The 15,332-nt window shown below is 38.7% G+C and overlaps 2 protein-coding genes and 1 pseudogene across 5 annotated transcripts; 2 read left to right on the top strand and 1 right to left on the bottom strand.

Annotated features, from left to right (window-relative positions):
• The window catches only part of LOC149230023 (putative lactoylglutathione lyase pseudogene), a 71,859-nt pseudogene extending 62,661 nt beyond the window's left edge, over positions 1–9,198 (bottom strand).
• Positions 5,579–10,084, top strand: LOC149230022 (protein TPR3-like). Its single transcript, XM_089381181.1, has 9 exons — positions 5,579–7,692; positions 7,814–7,897; positions 8,106–8,217; positions 8,395–8,626; positions 8,749–9,016; positions 9,110–9,216; positions 9,475–9,624; positions 9,742–9,852; positions 9,995–10,084. Exons 6-9 carry the CDS (start codon positions 9,205–9,207, stop codon positions 10,082–10,084), a joined length of 363 nt encoding a protein of 120 aa, XP_089237307.1. The 5' UTR covers positions 5,579–7,692; positions 7,814–7,897; positions 8,106–8,217; positions 8,395–8,626; positions 8,749–9,016; positions 9,110–9,204.
• Positions 9,963–13,387, top strand: LOC149230021 (topless-related protein 4-like). 4 transcript variants are annotated; one of them, XM_089378827.1, is made up of 10 exons: positions 9,963–10,159; positions 10,451–10,560; positions 10,675–10,770; positions 10,886–11,088; positions 11,182–11,362; positions 12,311–12,395; positions 12,510–12,605; positions 12,721–12,924; positions 13,018–13,198; positions 13,304–13,387. In XM_089378827.1, the coding sequence occupies exons 2-4, from the start codon at positions 10,516–10,518 to the stop codon at positions 11,027–11,029; spliced, it is 285 nt and encodes a 94-aa protein (XP_089234953.1). In that variant the 5' UTR covers positions 9,963–10,159; positions 10,451–10,515; the 3' UTR covers positions 11,030–11,088; positions 11,182–11,362; positions 12,311–12,395; positions 12,510–12,605; positions 12,721–12,924; positions 13,018–13,198; positions 13,304–13,387. The 4 variants fall into 3 exon arrangements, with proteins under 4 accessions (XP_089234953.1, XP_089234955.1, XP_089234954.1 ...); XM_089378828.1 differs by lacking the exon at positions 12,311–12,395 and having other exon boundaries at positions 12,721–12,914; XM_089378826.1 differs by lacking the exon at positions 12,311–12,395.
• Positions 13,388–15,332: the final 1,945 nt, after the last annotated feature.

The following is a 15,332-nucleotide window of genomic DNA, read 5'->3' as shown; positions in this document are numbered from 1 at the left end:
ATGCCTTGGCAACATTGTATCAAGGATCTTCCGAGCAGTGGAAGATTTACTTAGATCAGAAATTGAGATTTGCATAGATGCAGAAGGGGGAGCGCATTGATCTGTTCCTCACGAAGCTTCAGGAGACTCTAGATGAGTTAGTAGTTGTGGGGTCTACACCTCAAGGCTTCGAGATGGTAAGACTGGCCCTAAATTCAGTCTCAGAAGAGTGGCAGGTCTTTGTCTAGAGCATCCTGGGCAGGGCAGCTTTGCCATATTGGGATAGTATGTGGGCAACTCTCAAGCAAGAAGAACTGAGGAGAGATCTAGTCAAGTGTAAGCTTGACGGAAGCAACAACAGTGGGTCGAAGCCCAAGGAGGAGGAAGAGAATACAGCCCTTGCATCCAAGGGGCAGCAGGAGCAGCGAAGGTGAAAGAAGGACGTCTCGAAGATCAAATGCTTTAGGTGTGGTGAAAGGGGTCACTACACAACACAATGTCCTTTCAGGAAGAAGGACAAAGATGAGAAGCACGATCCGAAGGTTGAACCCATGAAGATCAAGGATGAGGAGTTTGCCATGACAACTGAGATACCTCCAAGAGGGAGGTGGGTTGATTTAGAGTTGTATTTCGAAAGAGCTACAAATGGGCAGGATCCTTGAGGACCCCACCTCTCGAATCAATTCCTTGCTATGGGAGCCCATATCAGAAGTAGTAGGATGGACTAGTGTCAGTTGGTGCAGAGGAGTGTTGGAGCGACATATGTAGTGGCTAGAACGCCAAGTCCGAGCAGTGTAGTGCAGAGTTGCAGCAGTGCAGGGAGGCACAGTGCAGTAGCAATAGCAGCGCAGTGGCTTCAAAAGGATAGTGTGGGGCTAGCAACAGTCAGATCTTCAACATCGAGATGCATCTATGTTGAACATTTGTTCAGATTTTGGGATGTTTTCAGTTGTAGTGCAGATAAAGTGTTAGCAGTGGCAATGCTAGCAGTAGCACAAATACAGCACTTGAGAGGGGGTTGTAGTACGAATGCAGTATTGGCAGTGGTAGTGTCAGCAGTAGTACAGTTGCAGCAACAACGCAGTAGTTGGTGGATAGCATGTCAGACATCAGCAGCGTAGAGGATGATGTTATGAAGTCAGGGTGACGCTTCAATGGGAGGCATTGCTAGAGCACATTCCTCGCTAAGAGGGAGTGTTGATTTCTGGTAGCATCGGATGTGCTCTAAGTCTCAAATTTTGCAGGGAGGCTTGGGCACATGTATTCCGAACAACTCAGAAAGCGTTTTGGGAAATTCCACCCAAAGACAGTTTTATTAAAATAATTAATTATTTTTAATGGGTCCCTAAGTCTAAACTTAGGAAATTAAAATAATTAATGAGTATTAATCTAACTATGGGTGTAACTTCTAGAAGAAGACAAGGATCAAGCAGAAATGATCTTAGCCATTGATTAGATTCTAATCTGGGTCGTTGAATTTCAACGAGAAGATTATTTAAGAAGGCTTGAGGGTCATTTGGAAGATACACAGAGAGTTGATCAGTTAGATCGAATTGTTGAGCTAGACAGCAGCACAGTGATTTCGTGGTGATCACGCAGAGAGGGGAAGAGATAGTTTTGGCTGGAGAATCTTCTCTGGAGCCAAGAATACGCAGTAGAGAGGCAGAGAAAGATGTAGCGCAATACCCAGTGAGGGTGACACAGAGCCAAGAAGGGCTCACGCAGAGCAGTGCAGTGCCTTCCAAGCAGAAGTCCGAGAAGTCTTGAGAGAAAATCGATCCAACGGAGAGGTGACGCAGTGCCTCAAAGGCAGTGAAGCAGACCCACGCAGTGACTGCAGAGGGGCAGTGCAGAGATAGTCAAGGACTTGTTGGTTCAGCTATCGGATCAGCCGGGACTTGCAGTGTAGAGTGACGTAATCTCACTAATTTGTTCTGCTGAGTGATATTATTTGTACTGGATTTTCCAGCAAGGCATCCAGAGTTTGTATTCAGAAATTACTACAGCATAATAATAAAACCCTCAGATTTGTTACATCGGTTTTCCCACATTGGGTTTTTCCGGGGACTTTGTCCAAAAATAACAAGTGTCATTGTGTTGTATTTTCCTTCTTGCTCAGATTCTTGTTTCCACATTATATTTAATTAAGTGAAGGTTGCAGTGTATGTATTTCGATATTTGTCGTAGGAAACTGCAAGTAATTTGTTTAAAGGAATTTAACAAATAGGAGAAATATCATCAATTGTTGCAGTAGGGATTCCAATTTAGGAATTTTCACACTTCCAGCCGTGTACTTATTGCATTGGTCCTTTAAGGCATGCAATGTTACTCTAGCTTTCCTCCAATCCTCACGGCATACCAAAACAACCTTATTCTAGGTGTTTTGGCCCTCTAATAAGGTACGAGAGTTTGCGGCTAGATCACAGAAGTACCACTACTATTGGCCCAGAACTTTCGGCCCTTTTCCACAAGTCTCTTCCACTACTTGGATGCACAGACTTGCCCATTGAAACCCTCACCAAACTCAGTCAGCATCCTCCTTGAACCTGAACCAGAGCATGAGACAAAAAGACAAACACGAAACCCTTCTTCTTGCTCTTTATGTAGCTCGGCTTCTTGAGGTATGCGGCCTCCTTGGATCAATCCTCACTTGAGAAGAATTGCACTTGTTGGATAATCAAATGAGTTTCACAACTTCCCTTCTTATAGTTTTCTCATGAGGGTAGACTTTTCCCTCAAAGGGTGTCTTTCCAAGCCTAGGCCAACTTGAAGTTTCTAAACAAACCCCAACTAACTTAAGGAAAATTAATTTCCTCATTTAATCAAGACCCTTGTTCGTAGCCTTACGTCACCCTTGCTCCTCTATGGGTTTTCCACTTGCAACAATGAATAAATAATAATTCCTTTTCTTGATTTCACACCCACAACTTGGGTACAAAATCCCAAGACAAACCCCAACTAACTTAAGGAAAATTAATTTCTTCATTTGATCAAGACCCTTCATCGTAGCCTTAGGTCACCCTTGCTCCTCTAAGGGTTCTCCACTTGCAACAATGAATAAATAATAATTCCTTTTCTTGATTTCACACCCACACCTTGGGTACAAAATCCCAATGCTTGGGCAAACTCACACAAACCCAAGCATAAGTGGTCTAAAAGTGAGGACTCCTCCATCAGTAGAGATCCAGTCCTGTAGAAGCACATTTCACTTAACTTTGCACTTCCATTGTTGGAATCAATCTGAGATATGCTGAGAAGCTTCAATGATACTTTTCTCCCAAAGAACTCTTTGAGATTGGCTTTGATGTAAATCCAAAACATTTTTCTATATCACCACAACGCCTTTAATTTTGTGTTGTGTAGACGTAAACATGTTGTAGCCAAACAATTGTGCGCCTTTATACATCGTTGGTTGTTTCAATCGCTTATGCCTGTTAGCACAATAGAAGAGATTGGAGTTCAATGTTTGCATTCAAATATAAAACAAAGAAAGAAGTCACGATAGGTATGAGAAGACCACCTTTGTATTGGAGTTCTTTAAGCTAAAAACAATCTCCAACGAAAAATAATCACCAACCCAGAGTTTGTATAAGCGACATTAGCGTCGGGAAAAACTTGTGAAGAAGATAACAATTTTCTTGTATGGCAACTCATTGACCAAAACTATGCGCCAAAGTCCTATTTTATGAGATTCATTTTGTCTGATTTGGTAACTAGCAAGGTGTAGGAGAGCTATATTGCCCACAAACATAAGGAAACCAATGTTTTCTGCAGTGATTCTCCTCACATGCATGGGTGGCCTAATCTTGTTGTAGGCTCCAAATATCGTTGAAATCACCACCGAGCCTGCGCATTGCTCCATGGCCCTTTTGTTTTCATCAAACACAACAAACCGTAAGCTACCATGATTGGCAAAGCTATTGTATATAGTTGTCAGCCTGTCACTCCTATGTGACACTGCAAAAATATGCGTTGAATTCCTAGACCGAAAAGTGCGAAGATTGATAGCTTTCATACCCAACGAAATTTCTTTCTTATCAGATAATTTCCCTCTGCTCATATTAAATATAAAGTTAAATATATGCCCATCCAATCCACATAGGATCATCACCAATGGGATTTATATCAAACTCAATGACCAAATGTTTCTCCAATTTCCAGATAGACAATATTACCCCTCCTGTGGCCAAATGTCTATTACCTCTCCTATGGCCAAAAAACCTGAAGAACATTGTGACTACAATTATAGAAAATCCAGTGGGTACTATCAAATATGACCAAATCTCCTTTTTTCCCAATAGCTTTGTTGATGCGTGCTCATGACTGTGGACTGTAAGAGAAAACCCTCTTTAAATGCTCCAAAACAGGGAACAACTTGACCTTATGCTTGACTTTCATCTAAAATACAAAAGTTCGTTATAAGATCGATATTTACATATCTTTCCAAAACTTCTACATGTGAGCTTGAAACAACTAGCTACTGATGCAATTTAATAAGTTATAAATCTCCATAGCTCGACCTTATGTACACAAATCCGCTATCTAAATAAGAAGTTGTTGAAGCAACAAATGTTTTTCCTAGAAGTTCTAGCTTGAAACTAGTAACCCTTTCCCCTTGACATATGACAGGCAATTGAAAAATCCCTGAGATCACCTAGAAGTATCGAGCAATTGAAGAAGCCCTGAGATCACCTAGAAGGTATCAAGAACCATCCGCAAACCATAAGCATTAGTGATAGTCATAGAATTGGGTTTGGCAGGCACTGCAATAACAAATCGTCTCCTCACTATGAATCTCTAAAACAAACAGCCAAAATGTTGGCCTTCACACGAGTACGCAAAAGATTATTCATTCAAATTACTATGACATGACTATATTGAATTACTCTAAACAATTTGATATGTGGATAGCTTCAAGGCTATCTTAGCTAACCCTTGTCACAAGTTCTTAGAGTAAGTCTGCTTGATTTTCTATTTCTCCCACCATGGGAATTCAATGTGTTATGGTCTAAATTCTAACTGAAATAATTAAATGATAGATCTTAATGGTACTAATTTCTATGACATGAATATATTGAATTACTCTAAACAATTTGATATGTGGATAGCTTCAAGGCTATCTTAGCTAACCCTTGTCACAAGTTCTTAGAGTAAGTCTGCTTGATTTTCTATTTCTCCCACCATGGGAATTCAATGTGTTATGGTCTAAATTCTAACTGAAATAATTAAAGGATGGATCTTAATGGTACTTATCCATATATGGTAAATGTAGGATGAAGGACCTCGCACCATAAAATAGCGGAGCTGATCACCTTCTTCCTGCTCCTTGGAAAATAGACCCAATGCAAACAGACTTAATTCTGAACGTACTTGCGGATTCTTTAGGATCAAAGTTGAACATCTTTTTTTCAGTATGAACATCTATATCTAGCACTTGAAATGGTATATCAAAAAGCAAAGGAATCTATGACTTATGTCCCATATTTTTCCAAGAACGGAATTCATATCAGATCCAATCAATTCGGAACCATCCGATAAAACAAGGACTCTTTATATTCCTACTAAGAAAGAGGAGAGAGAGAAGAGAGATCGTTCTTCAGTGGAAGAAACGAGATTATCGACTCATTCTAGAAAAGAACTAATGAATTCTAGTATAAATACCGATTGAAACAATTAAAGCTCATTTGTTGGTGTGTAGTAAGTTATATTCACTACAATCCATCTTGATTATCTGCAGTTTGCAGAAGCAATGCTTTTATCTCCTTGGTCGTAACATCTTCCCTCGTGGATGCTTTGATCTCCTTGGCTGTAACATCTTCCTTCGTGGATTGCTCTTCTAAAAATACATCTAATACAAATCCATTGAGCAGCTTATGATTGCTTAATTAACATCAAGACCAAGTCCATCCAGAGCCTTGATGTGGAATGAAGCAATCTTGACTTTTTTGAACAAAGCATGTGAATGTTTAGGGCCTTTCCTTCAGATGGATCAAATTGTGAGAATCTCTCTATGGTTGTGAGAAGCAACAAATGTTTTTCCTAGAAGTTCTAGCTTGAAACTAGTAACCCTTTCCCTTTGACAAATGACAGGCAATTGAAAAATCCCTGAGATCATCTAGAAGTATCACTGTTGAGATCATCATCATCACTGTTGTGTTAAGACTGCTCCTTTAGCTAGGTCACTGTTGCACCATGACTGCTCCATTGAGATCTTCATCACTGTTGCAACCTTCATCGAGATCTTAACCTTGCTATGAATACAATTATGCCAAGAACATGTTTATGTCTGGGATATATGTCGTACCGAAATCCTCATTAGACTACCATCAAGACCATGAGTACAATTGAGATCATGACAGTTTAGAAGGTATGCCGAGACTGATTGATCTCAGGGATCCTCCACATCAAGAGTGTGAGACAGTGATGGTTATGTCGAGACAAAGCATCACTGAGATCCTTCTTCTAACATGAGATTGTGTCTGCTCTTTCACCGAGACTATAACTAAGATTTCATTGCATCGAGGTCTGTTGTAGCTATGCCGAGACTGTGTCACTATGATCCCGTAACTAGGCCGAGACTTCTGAGATATATGCGAGGATATTGTATACATATATAATGAGGCTGCTAGGAGATAGGTCCGAATCTTTTTCACTGAGATATCCACCGAGACTTTGCTTGTCATGATTATGCCGACTGTGTCTCTTCATTCACAGGTATGCCGAGATTGTTTATTGCACAGAACTCTTCATTACACCAAGACTGCATCCTCCTGTCATGCATATGTCAGACCCTTATAATCATGTGTATTATTATGTGATGGAGTCAAACTAGCCCAGGTTTCTTCCTGCACCTATAACCAATCCAAGGTTGCAATCAAACCCTTGTTCTAACCTTCTTTGATGCAGATTTCAGTCCTTGTATCCATCCAAAAACTTCAGAGAGAATACGAGTTCACTTCTGCCTTTTTGTGCTGACCCTGACTAGGTATTTATAGTGGTTACGTCCATATATGCAAGCCGACTTGAAGATGTAAAACAACACGTCTATTTATTCAGCCGACGTGACTGCCATTTAGCTAATTAATTCAATTTTGAGGCCGACGTGATCATCTCCTTATCGTTTTGCTTGCAGACTTCTTGTGCTTGCTTTTGGAGGATTGATCTTGGTCTTGGAGGGCTGCTCTAGGCTAGAATATATTTTACATAGGCTCATAAAGAGCCCCTTCATACATCACATGACTCTTTGACTTTATTAATAAATCCTAAAGACATCAAGAAGAAGTCTTTGACCTAATGACACTTCTTGCTCATGAAACCCATGTAGCAAGGCATATAAAAAAAATAATTTATTCTCTTTTATTACATCATTTACAAAGATCATGTCATTATGAAGTCCGAACCTAGTTACACTTTCTTCAACATGACATGCCTGCATTTGTGTTATAGGAGTTGCGTTTTCCAAGCATATAGTTCACATATATATTCTTATTCTGTGGCAGGGGATTTGAGACAACATCTAGAGGTTTGCTTGCATGGCCAACCTGTACATTCTTGTAGGTCTGTAAAATCAAGTTTGTATTGAAAGTATATTTATTAACATTGATATAATTTAAACAGATTGAGGCACATGTTGGTGGTGTGAATGATATTGCTTTTTCACACCCTCCCTACCAGCTCTTCATAATTACATGAGGGGATGATAAGACCATCAAGGTAATACGCTTTATCATATGTGTCAAGACTCATTCTAGTAATTGTCGCTTACTTATCTGTATATAAAAAATTTAAAAAGAAAGAAAAAAAATTTGTTTGTGCTTGTATGTGTGGGATGCAGTAACTGGTCGAAAGCAGTGTACATTTGAAGGTCATGAAGCAACTATATATGTTCTGCTTGTCCTCACCTGTAGAAAATATTCAGGTACTTTGTTCTTTGAGACTTGGAAAAAAAATCATGTGCATTGCAGTTGAGTAATATTAAATTCTAGTTGTTTTGAAGTTAGGTTGCATATTTTATTTTTGTTTGATGTTTGGCTTCCTGTGAATTTTTCCATATGACAAATACTTTATTGCACTAAAGATAGATGAATTGTGATTCTTTGTTTGTGTGCAATTTATATTTTCTACAGCTATTGATGGAAAGGTCAAAGCCTGGTTGTATTATCTTGGGGGATCTAGGGTGGACTATAATGCTCCAGGTCTCTGGTGCACTACAATGACTTATAGTGCTGATGGAACAAGGTAAAATGTTAACTTAGAATGGTGTTTAGTTTGTAAAGTCTCTTCATGTGGATCTGACTTTTACTTTATCCAATTTTCTATATTTGCTCTGTCAAGATTATTTATGAAGTATATAATCATTTGCATTTTTTATTAGGCTCTTTTTTGAAGTATATAATCATTTGTATTTTTTATTAGGCTCTTCTCCTGTGGAACAAGTAAAGTTGGTGATTCATACCTGGTTGAGTGGAATTGAAAGTGAGGGAACAATCAAGCGGACATATTCTAGTTTTAGGAAGCGTTCCTTAGGTGTTGTGCAATTTGATACAACCAGGAATAGATTCTTGGCAGTTGATGATGAATTTCAAATAAAGTTTTGGGACATGGATAACACCAATATCCTCAACAATTGATGTTGAGGGTAGTTTCGGTAAGAAATTATTTTTGAAGATGAGGATGGTTTATTTTCAGTTTGAGAGGAGTTTCTAACACATTATTTTAAGTTTTCTTGATCACATCTCAATGCATAATCTTTGATTTATTTCCAAAAAGGTCCAGGCTAGTCCTCACCTTCGTTTCAATGAAGATGGTTCCCTGTTGGCAGTCATAACGAATGACAATGGCATAAAAATCTTAGCCAACACAGAGGGGAATGACAACGGCATAAAGATCTTAGCCAACAAAAATCTTAGCTAACACAGAGGGGAATGACAACGGCATAAAGATCTTAGCCAACGCAGAGGGATTTCGCTTAATTCGCATGCTGGGGAGTAGACCCTTTGAGGGAACGAGGGTGCTACCAGAGATAATGGAAACAAAGGTAGATTGTTTCTTCCATGCATATTTACTATGTACACGAACTGCTAATTAATGGCAAAGTTTAAACTCTAACTAAATCATTTTTACTATGTAGACTTCAATTGCGAATGTCATGCCTTCTGCAGTCACTGCTCCTGGTTCCCTTAGCGGTGCTATAACGTTCGGACAGACTTCCACCTGCATTGTCAAATGACCTATTTTGTAAGAGCTTTCTCAAAGAATTGTTTCTTTAGAATCTAGCCTATTTGTCTAGCCATATTCAGTTTAGTTGGTTACATGTATCTTATCATTTTCTAAACTTTCACTCCAGAGTTCAGATATTGTTGCTTTCAAGATTTTGTTCTTTTCCCCTTTCAAATGCTCTATTAGCCATTATTTTGGAATATCTTTAATAGGAATAGGATGATATTATCAATGAATTCTATCAATTATCTGACACTCTAGACAACATGTGTGCAGAGTAGTATAGACAGCAGTCGAACCCCAGATGTTAAACCAAGGCTTCTAGATGAGGTCACAGACAAGAGCAAGAACTGGCAATTGACTGAGATCATTGATTCGGGTCAGTGTAGGTCTCTCAGGTTGCCTGACACTATGCATGCGAGCAAGGTATGCAATTGTCCTTTTATTATTAAAAAAAAAAACATTAAAGGCTGACATTACAATTTTATGTGCTACAAATTCTGTCGATATTGATCCAAACAAGTAATGTGCTATTTCTTGCAGGTGGTAAAACTGATATACACCAATTCCGGTGTTGTTGTTTTAGCACTGACATCCAATGCTCTCCATAAGCTATGGAAATGGCCGCGGAGTGACGGGAATCCATCCGGAAAGGTGGGGTTCTTTAGTAGTTGTTGTTTGTTTCCTTTTTATTTTAGCTTGTTTTATTTATTTATTTGTTTGTTATAATTTTGGATATATAATTTGCAGCTGTATTTAGTAACTAAGAGTTAATATTTTGTTCCACGGTCTACAGCGAGTATTCCACCACAGGCAGCCAGCTAGTGGGATTGTTATGAATAATGACTTGGCGATACAAATCCAGAAGAAGTCGCTGCTTGTATAGCTTACTGAGAATGATTCCTATGTGATGTCTACTTCCGGTGGCAAGGTCTCCTTATTCAATATGATGACATTTAAGGTAAGAGAGCCTTTTACCTAAAGAGCAGTTTCATTTCAATGTTTCCGATGATATATATAATTTCAGTTTTGATACATTGGTCTGCTTAGGGTTTATTATCTAATGTCTCACCTTTAACTTTCAAATTATGAGGGTAACGGGGTTCACTTCAAATTATGAGCGTAACGGGGTTCACTTCAGGATCACTCTAGGTTCTTGTGTAATGTTCCTCGCTATAGGCTAAGAATTCAAAGGCTCCCAATTTATCTAAATCACTGGTTTCATGGGATACTAATTAGTGATTCATTGCAGTTCATGACAACTTAGCCACATTTCTGGCTGTCCACCCTCAGCACAATAACATCATTGCAATTGGCATGGAGGATTCATCAATTCAAATATACAATGTTCGAGTTGATGAGGTGCTGCCTGTGAATATATCTTTGAATTTAAAATTCTGTTATTTTTTCTTCATTGTGCCGTTTTATCAAAAATGACCTAAGTGGCATGCTCTGAACTTGCTGCAATTTTTATAGGTAAAAACAAAGCTCAAAGGCCACCGAAAGAAAATCACAGGCCTGACTTTTTCACATGTTTTGAATGTGTTGGTATCTTTTGGAGCTGATGCCCAGGTATATGGTTTCTTTTATTATTATATGTAGTCTGACTCCGTGATGTTCACTTTAAAGTTTACATAAATTTACCGAGTAGAAATGTTCATGTTCTCACAACCACGTCTTTTGGCAGTTATGTCTCTGGGGCATAGATGGTGGGACAAGCGTAAGTCAAAAGTTGTACCAGTACAGCCAGGAAGATCATCACCACCAGTGGGGAGTGGGGATACAAGAGTACAGTTTCATAAGATCAAATTCATTTGTTGGTTGTGCATGAGAGCCAGCTTGCTATATATGATGCTACTAAGTTGGAGCGCTTGCGCTATGTAATTACTTGTAAGCGGTGTTGAATTCAAACATAGACAGTTATATAATGTCACTTACCTTCTGTATCTGATTGGATGACCTTGTTACATGGTTGCATTGCAGTGGTCTCCTCATGATTCCCTATTTGTTCCTATGTCAAAGTGCTATATACTCATGTGACAGCTCCCTAGTTTATGCGAGCTTCTGTGATGGTGCAGTTGCAGTGTTTGATTAAGAAAACTTGAGGCTTCACTGTCGCATTGCACCCTCTGCATATTATTCATTTACCATCGGGAATGAACAGGTAAATGAGCTCCTTCATTCTGCCATGGTTGATACATCTATTTTTCAGATTTGCCTTTTGACAAGGCATATTATAATTTAATTTATTGTGTCGATCAATATCGACAGAATTTGTAGCACATAAAATTGTAATGTCAGCCTTTAATATTTTTTTTTTATAATAGAAGGACGATTGCATACCTTGCTCGCATGCATTGTGTGAGGCAACCTGAGAGACCTACACTGACCCGAATCAGTGATCTCAGTCAATTTCCAGTTCTTGTCACAAGTGCGTGTCCACAATCTGATCTGCTGAAAACTTCCCGTGCTGCAATCCAACTAACTTCATTGTCGATAGCTCACTTGCAATACATTTTGCCCATTGTACTGTAAGACGACGTCTTGACTTGTGCCTCACGTAACCCCAATGAAAATGCTACGGCTGAGTTTCCCTACATTCACCTAATAACCGAACCCCATGGCTGAGATTCTGTTGGGATTGTTGATAGTGCCTCTCGCATTCCACCAAAATGTGAACCGTGAAGGCTAGTCACCACTTAAATCCATCACATCAGCACGTGTAGCCAATCCACCCTTCTTGATGTACGGAAGTTGACCTATCAGTGGACTCTCCTTCACATATATATGCACACTCTAAAGGGAAGGAAGTGGAAATTAGCTACGCTAGCACTATCAGTAGCACTGGGGGTGCGCCTGTAACAACTCTAGAAATCAAACAATTACTATATAGCCTGGTAGAACAAATGGATTCCTTGAATATGTGAGAATATTTCATTTCTGGTTTATTTAAAATGTTTTTAAGACTGAATCTTGGTTGTTTATATTCATTGCAACCAATACTTGACATCTGATATTCATTATAGCCTATATATATATGAAAACATGTTGAAGCCGTGATCATTTTATGTAACCCAAAACGATGACCTTTGGATATTTTCATCTACTATAGTTGATACACTGGTGTTGAATACTTGTTGCTTCCAATTGGCATGGAGGATTCATCAATTCAAATATACAATGTTCGAGTTGATGAGGTGCTGCCTGTGAATATATCTTTGAATTTAAAATTCTGTTCTGTTTTCTTCATTGTGCTGTTTTATCAAAAATGATCTCAGTGACGTGCTCTGAACTTGCTGCAATTTTTATAGGTAAAAACAAAGCTCAAAGGCCACCGAAAGAAAATCACAGGCCTGACTTTTTCACGTGTTTTGAATGTGTTGGTATCTTTTGGAGCTGATGCCCAGGTATATGGTTTCTTTTATTATTATATGTACTCTGACTCCGTGATGTTCACTTTAAAGTTTACATAAATTTACCGATTTGAAATGTTCATGTTCTCACAACGACGTCTTTTGGCAGTTATGTCTCTGGGGCATAGATGGTGAGACAAGCGAAAGTCAATAGTTGTACCAGTGCAGCCAAGAAGATCATAACCACCAGTGGGGAGTGGGGGACACGAGAGTACAGTTTCATAAGATCAAATTCATTTGTTGGTTGTGCATGAGAGCCAGCTTGCTATATATGATGTTTCTAAGTTGGAGCGCTTGCGCTATGTAATTACTTGTAAGCTGTGTTGAATTCAAACATAGACAGTTATATAATGTCACTTACCTTCTGTATCTGATTGGATGACCTTGTTACATGGTTGCATTGCAGTGGTCTCCTCATGATTCACTATCTGTTCCTATTTCAAAGTGCTATATACTCATGTGACAGCGTCCTAGTTTATGCGAGCTTTTGTGATGCTGCAGTTGGAGTGCTTGATTAAGAAAATTTGAAGCTTCACTGTCGCATTGCACCCTCTGCATATTATTCATTTACCATCGGGAATGAACAGGTAAATGAGCTCCTTCATTCTGTCATGGTTGATACATCTATTTTTCAGATTTGCCTTTTGACAAGGCATATTATGATTTAATTTATTGTTTGGTTATTTATGCAGTAGTAATGCCTATCCTCTAGTCGTTGCGTCATTGCATCACATCCATCCGAACCGAATCAATTTTCTCTTAGAATAAGAGATGGAGGAGTTCATGTTATTGAGCCTTCAGAGTAAGAAGGGAAATGGGGTGTTGGACCACCCCATATAATGGAATTGTCGATCAAATCCAACATGAAGTAGTAACCAAGGTTCGGAGCCACCCTCAAGGTAGTTCAATGGAAACATAAGAACAATTTGAAGTACACAGTACTAATTCGTGTCTATCAACTCTTTATTTACAAGAATATACCATGAATAATGGTAGCGTCTTGTCAGTGAAATGCCTCACTTGTGTGTTCCAGTTGTTGAGGCATTCTATCAGTGAAATGCCTCACTTGTGTGTACCACCCTCAAGGTAGTTCAAAGGAAACATTAGAACAATTTGAAGTACACAGTACTAATTCGTGTCTATCAACTCTTTATTTACAAGAATACCATGAATAATGGTAGCGTCTTGTCAGTGAAATGCCTCACTTGTGTGTTCCAGTTGTTGAGGCATTCTATCAAGATTGTAATTTTCATCAGATATTGTTCAGCACACATCTCACTTGTGTTCCAGTGGTTGAAGCATTCTAACAAGATTGTAATTTTTATCAGATATTGTTCAGCACTGTAGATGGAGGATAAGCAACTGTAAATGATACTAAATGAGTATCTAGGTGCAGTATATTCTTTCTAGGTCGTGTAAAAATTTGAAGTCCGTCATTGGAGCATAATTCATGGATATTCTTTCCGAGAGTATCTCAGTGTCTATTTTTAAACCCTTTTTTTGAACCACATGAGTTTTTTTCATATGTTCATGTGCATTCGGACCAACCTGGTTTATGCGGAAGCTTTGTCATTGTCTATTTCCTTTCAGACCACTATATCTGCAAAAAGAAACCACTCCCATCAGCCCACCAACCCGCTAGCAATAAAAGCAGCACGAGGTACAGGAGACATATGATCAGCCCAGCAATCGAAAGAAATCAATAGGTCGGGCAGCTATAGGTTTTCATGATCCTACAACTAAGCTTATAGCGATACATTTTCATCGCTCGTGCAAGCCTGATTAGCCAACTCTTCCCCTGTTCTTGCATGATGCGTCTTATCTACATGGATCTGCTTATGTAATTTTTCTGTATCCTTCCTCCGAGGTTCCTTATCCTCGAGTTTTTGTGTTCCATGTCTCCAGACTTTCCTGTCTCATCAGCTTGATATGTACTATTTTGTTTCTGTTATATAGACTCAATATAATATAATTTAGCTTTTTCTTTCTGAAAAAAACCAAGCTCACAACGTTTCATTTTGGTGAACAATCAGACCAGCCGTATGGGTTGCTGGTGGTTCTCGATCTTGAAGTGTAGGTGGTGTGGGAATATTATATTTATTAACCGAATCAGCATTTTAGCATTTTTGGGTTGAATGCCATTGGAACTCAGATTGAAATAATGCAATTGAGGAAACATTAATTATGCACGAGTTTTTGCAATTGACTCAATGAACTTTTTTCCTGTTGGATGACTATTGTTTTAATCATATTGACACATATCGGACGCATATTTGCTGAAAGCAAGAATCTTTCCATTTATGGGATAATGTTCATGTTTTTCATTTTCATTGCTGCAACCTGTGTGTTTTGTTTTTGATGGACTCTCTAAGGTGTTTGATGACTATTGTTTTAATCATATTGACACATATCTGCTGAAAGCAAGAAGACTCTTTCAGTTTATGGGATAATGTTCATGTTTTTCATTTTCATTGCTGCAACCTGTGTGTTTTGTTTTTGATGGATTCTCTAAGGTGAGAGATCCTTTCTTTGCAAGTTGTAATATGTCTTGTAATATCTCACATCATTTTGGATATCAATTTAATAGAAGGTTCATTTATGCCAATGCCATTAATAGGAGATTCATTTATGCCAATGCCATTGGTAGTTGCCAGATTTTATGCTATTTTATGCTCTTCAAGACACTTGCATGCTTATGCTATTTTATGTTATTCAAAACAC

This window comes from Pinus tabuliformis, chromosome J (genome assembly GCF_031772625.1).
Source record: "Pinus tabuliformis cultivar Carrire ecotype Pingquan chromosome J, CPIR1, whole genome shotgun sequence".
Classification (NCBI taxonomy): Eukaryota; Viridiplantae; Streptophyta; class Pinopsida; order Pinales; family Pinaceae; genus Pinus; species Pinus tabuliformis.
This window is presented reverse-complemented; position numbering and strand designations above follow the sequence as displayed.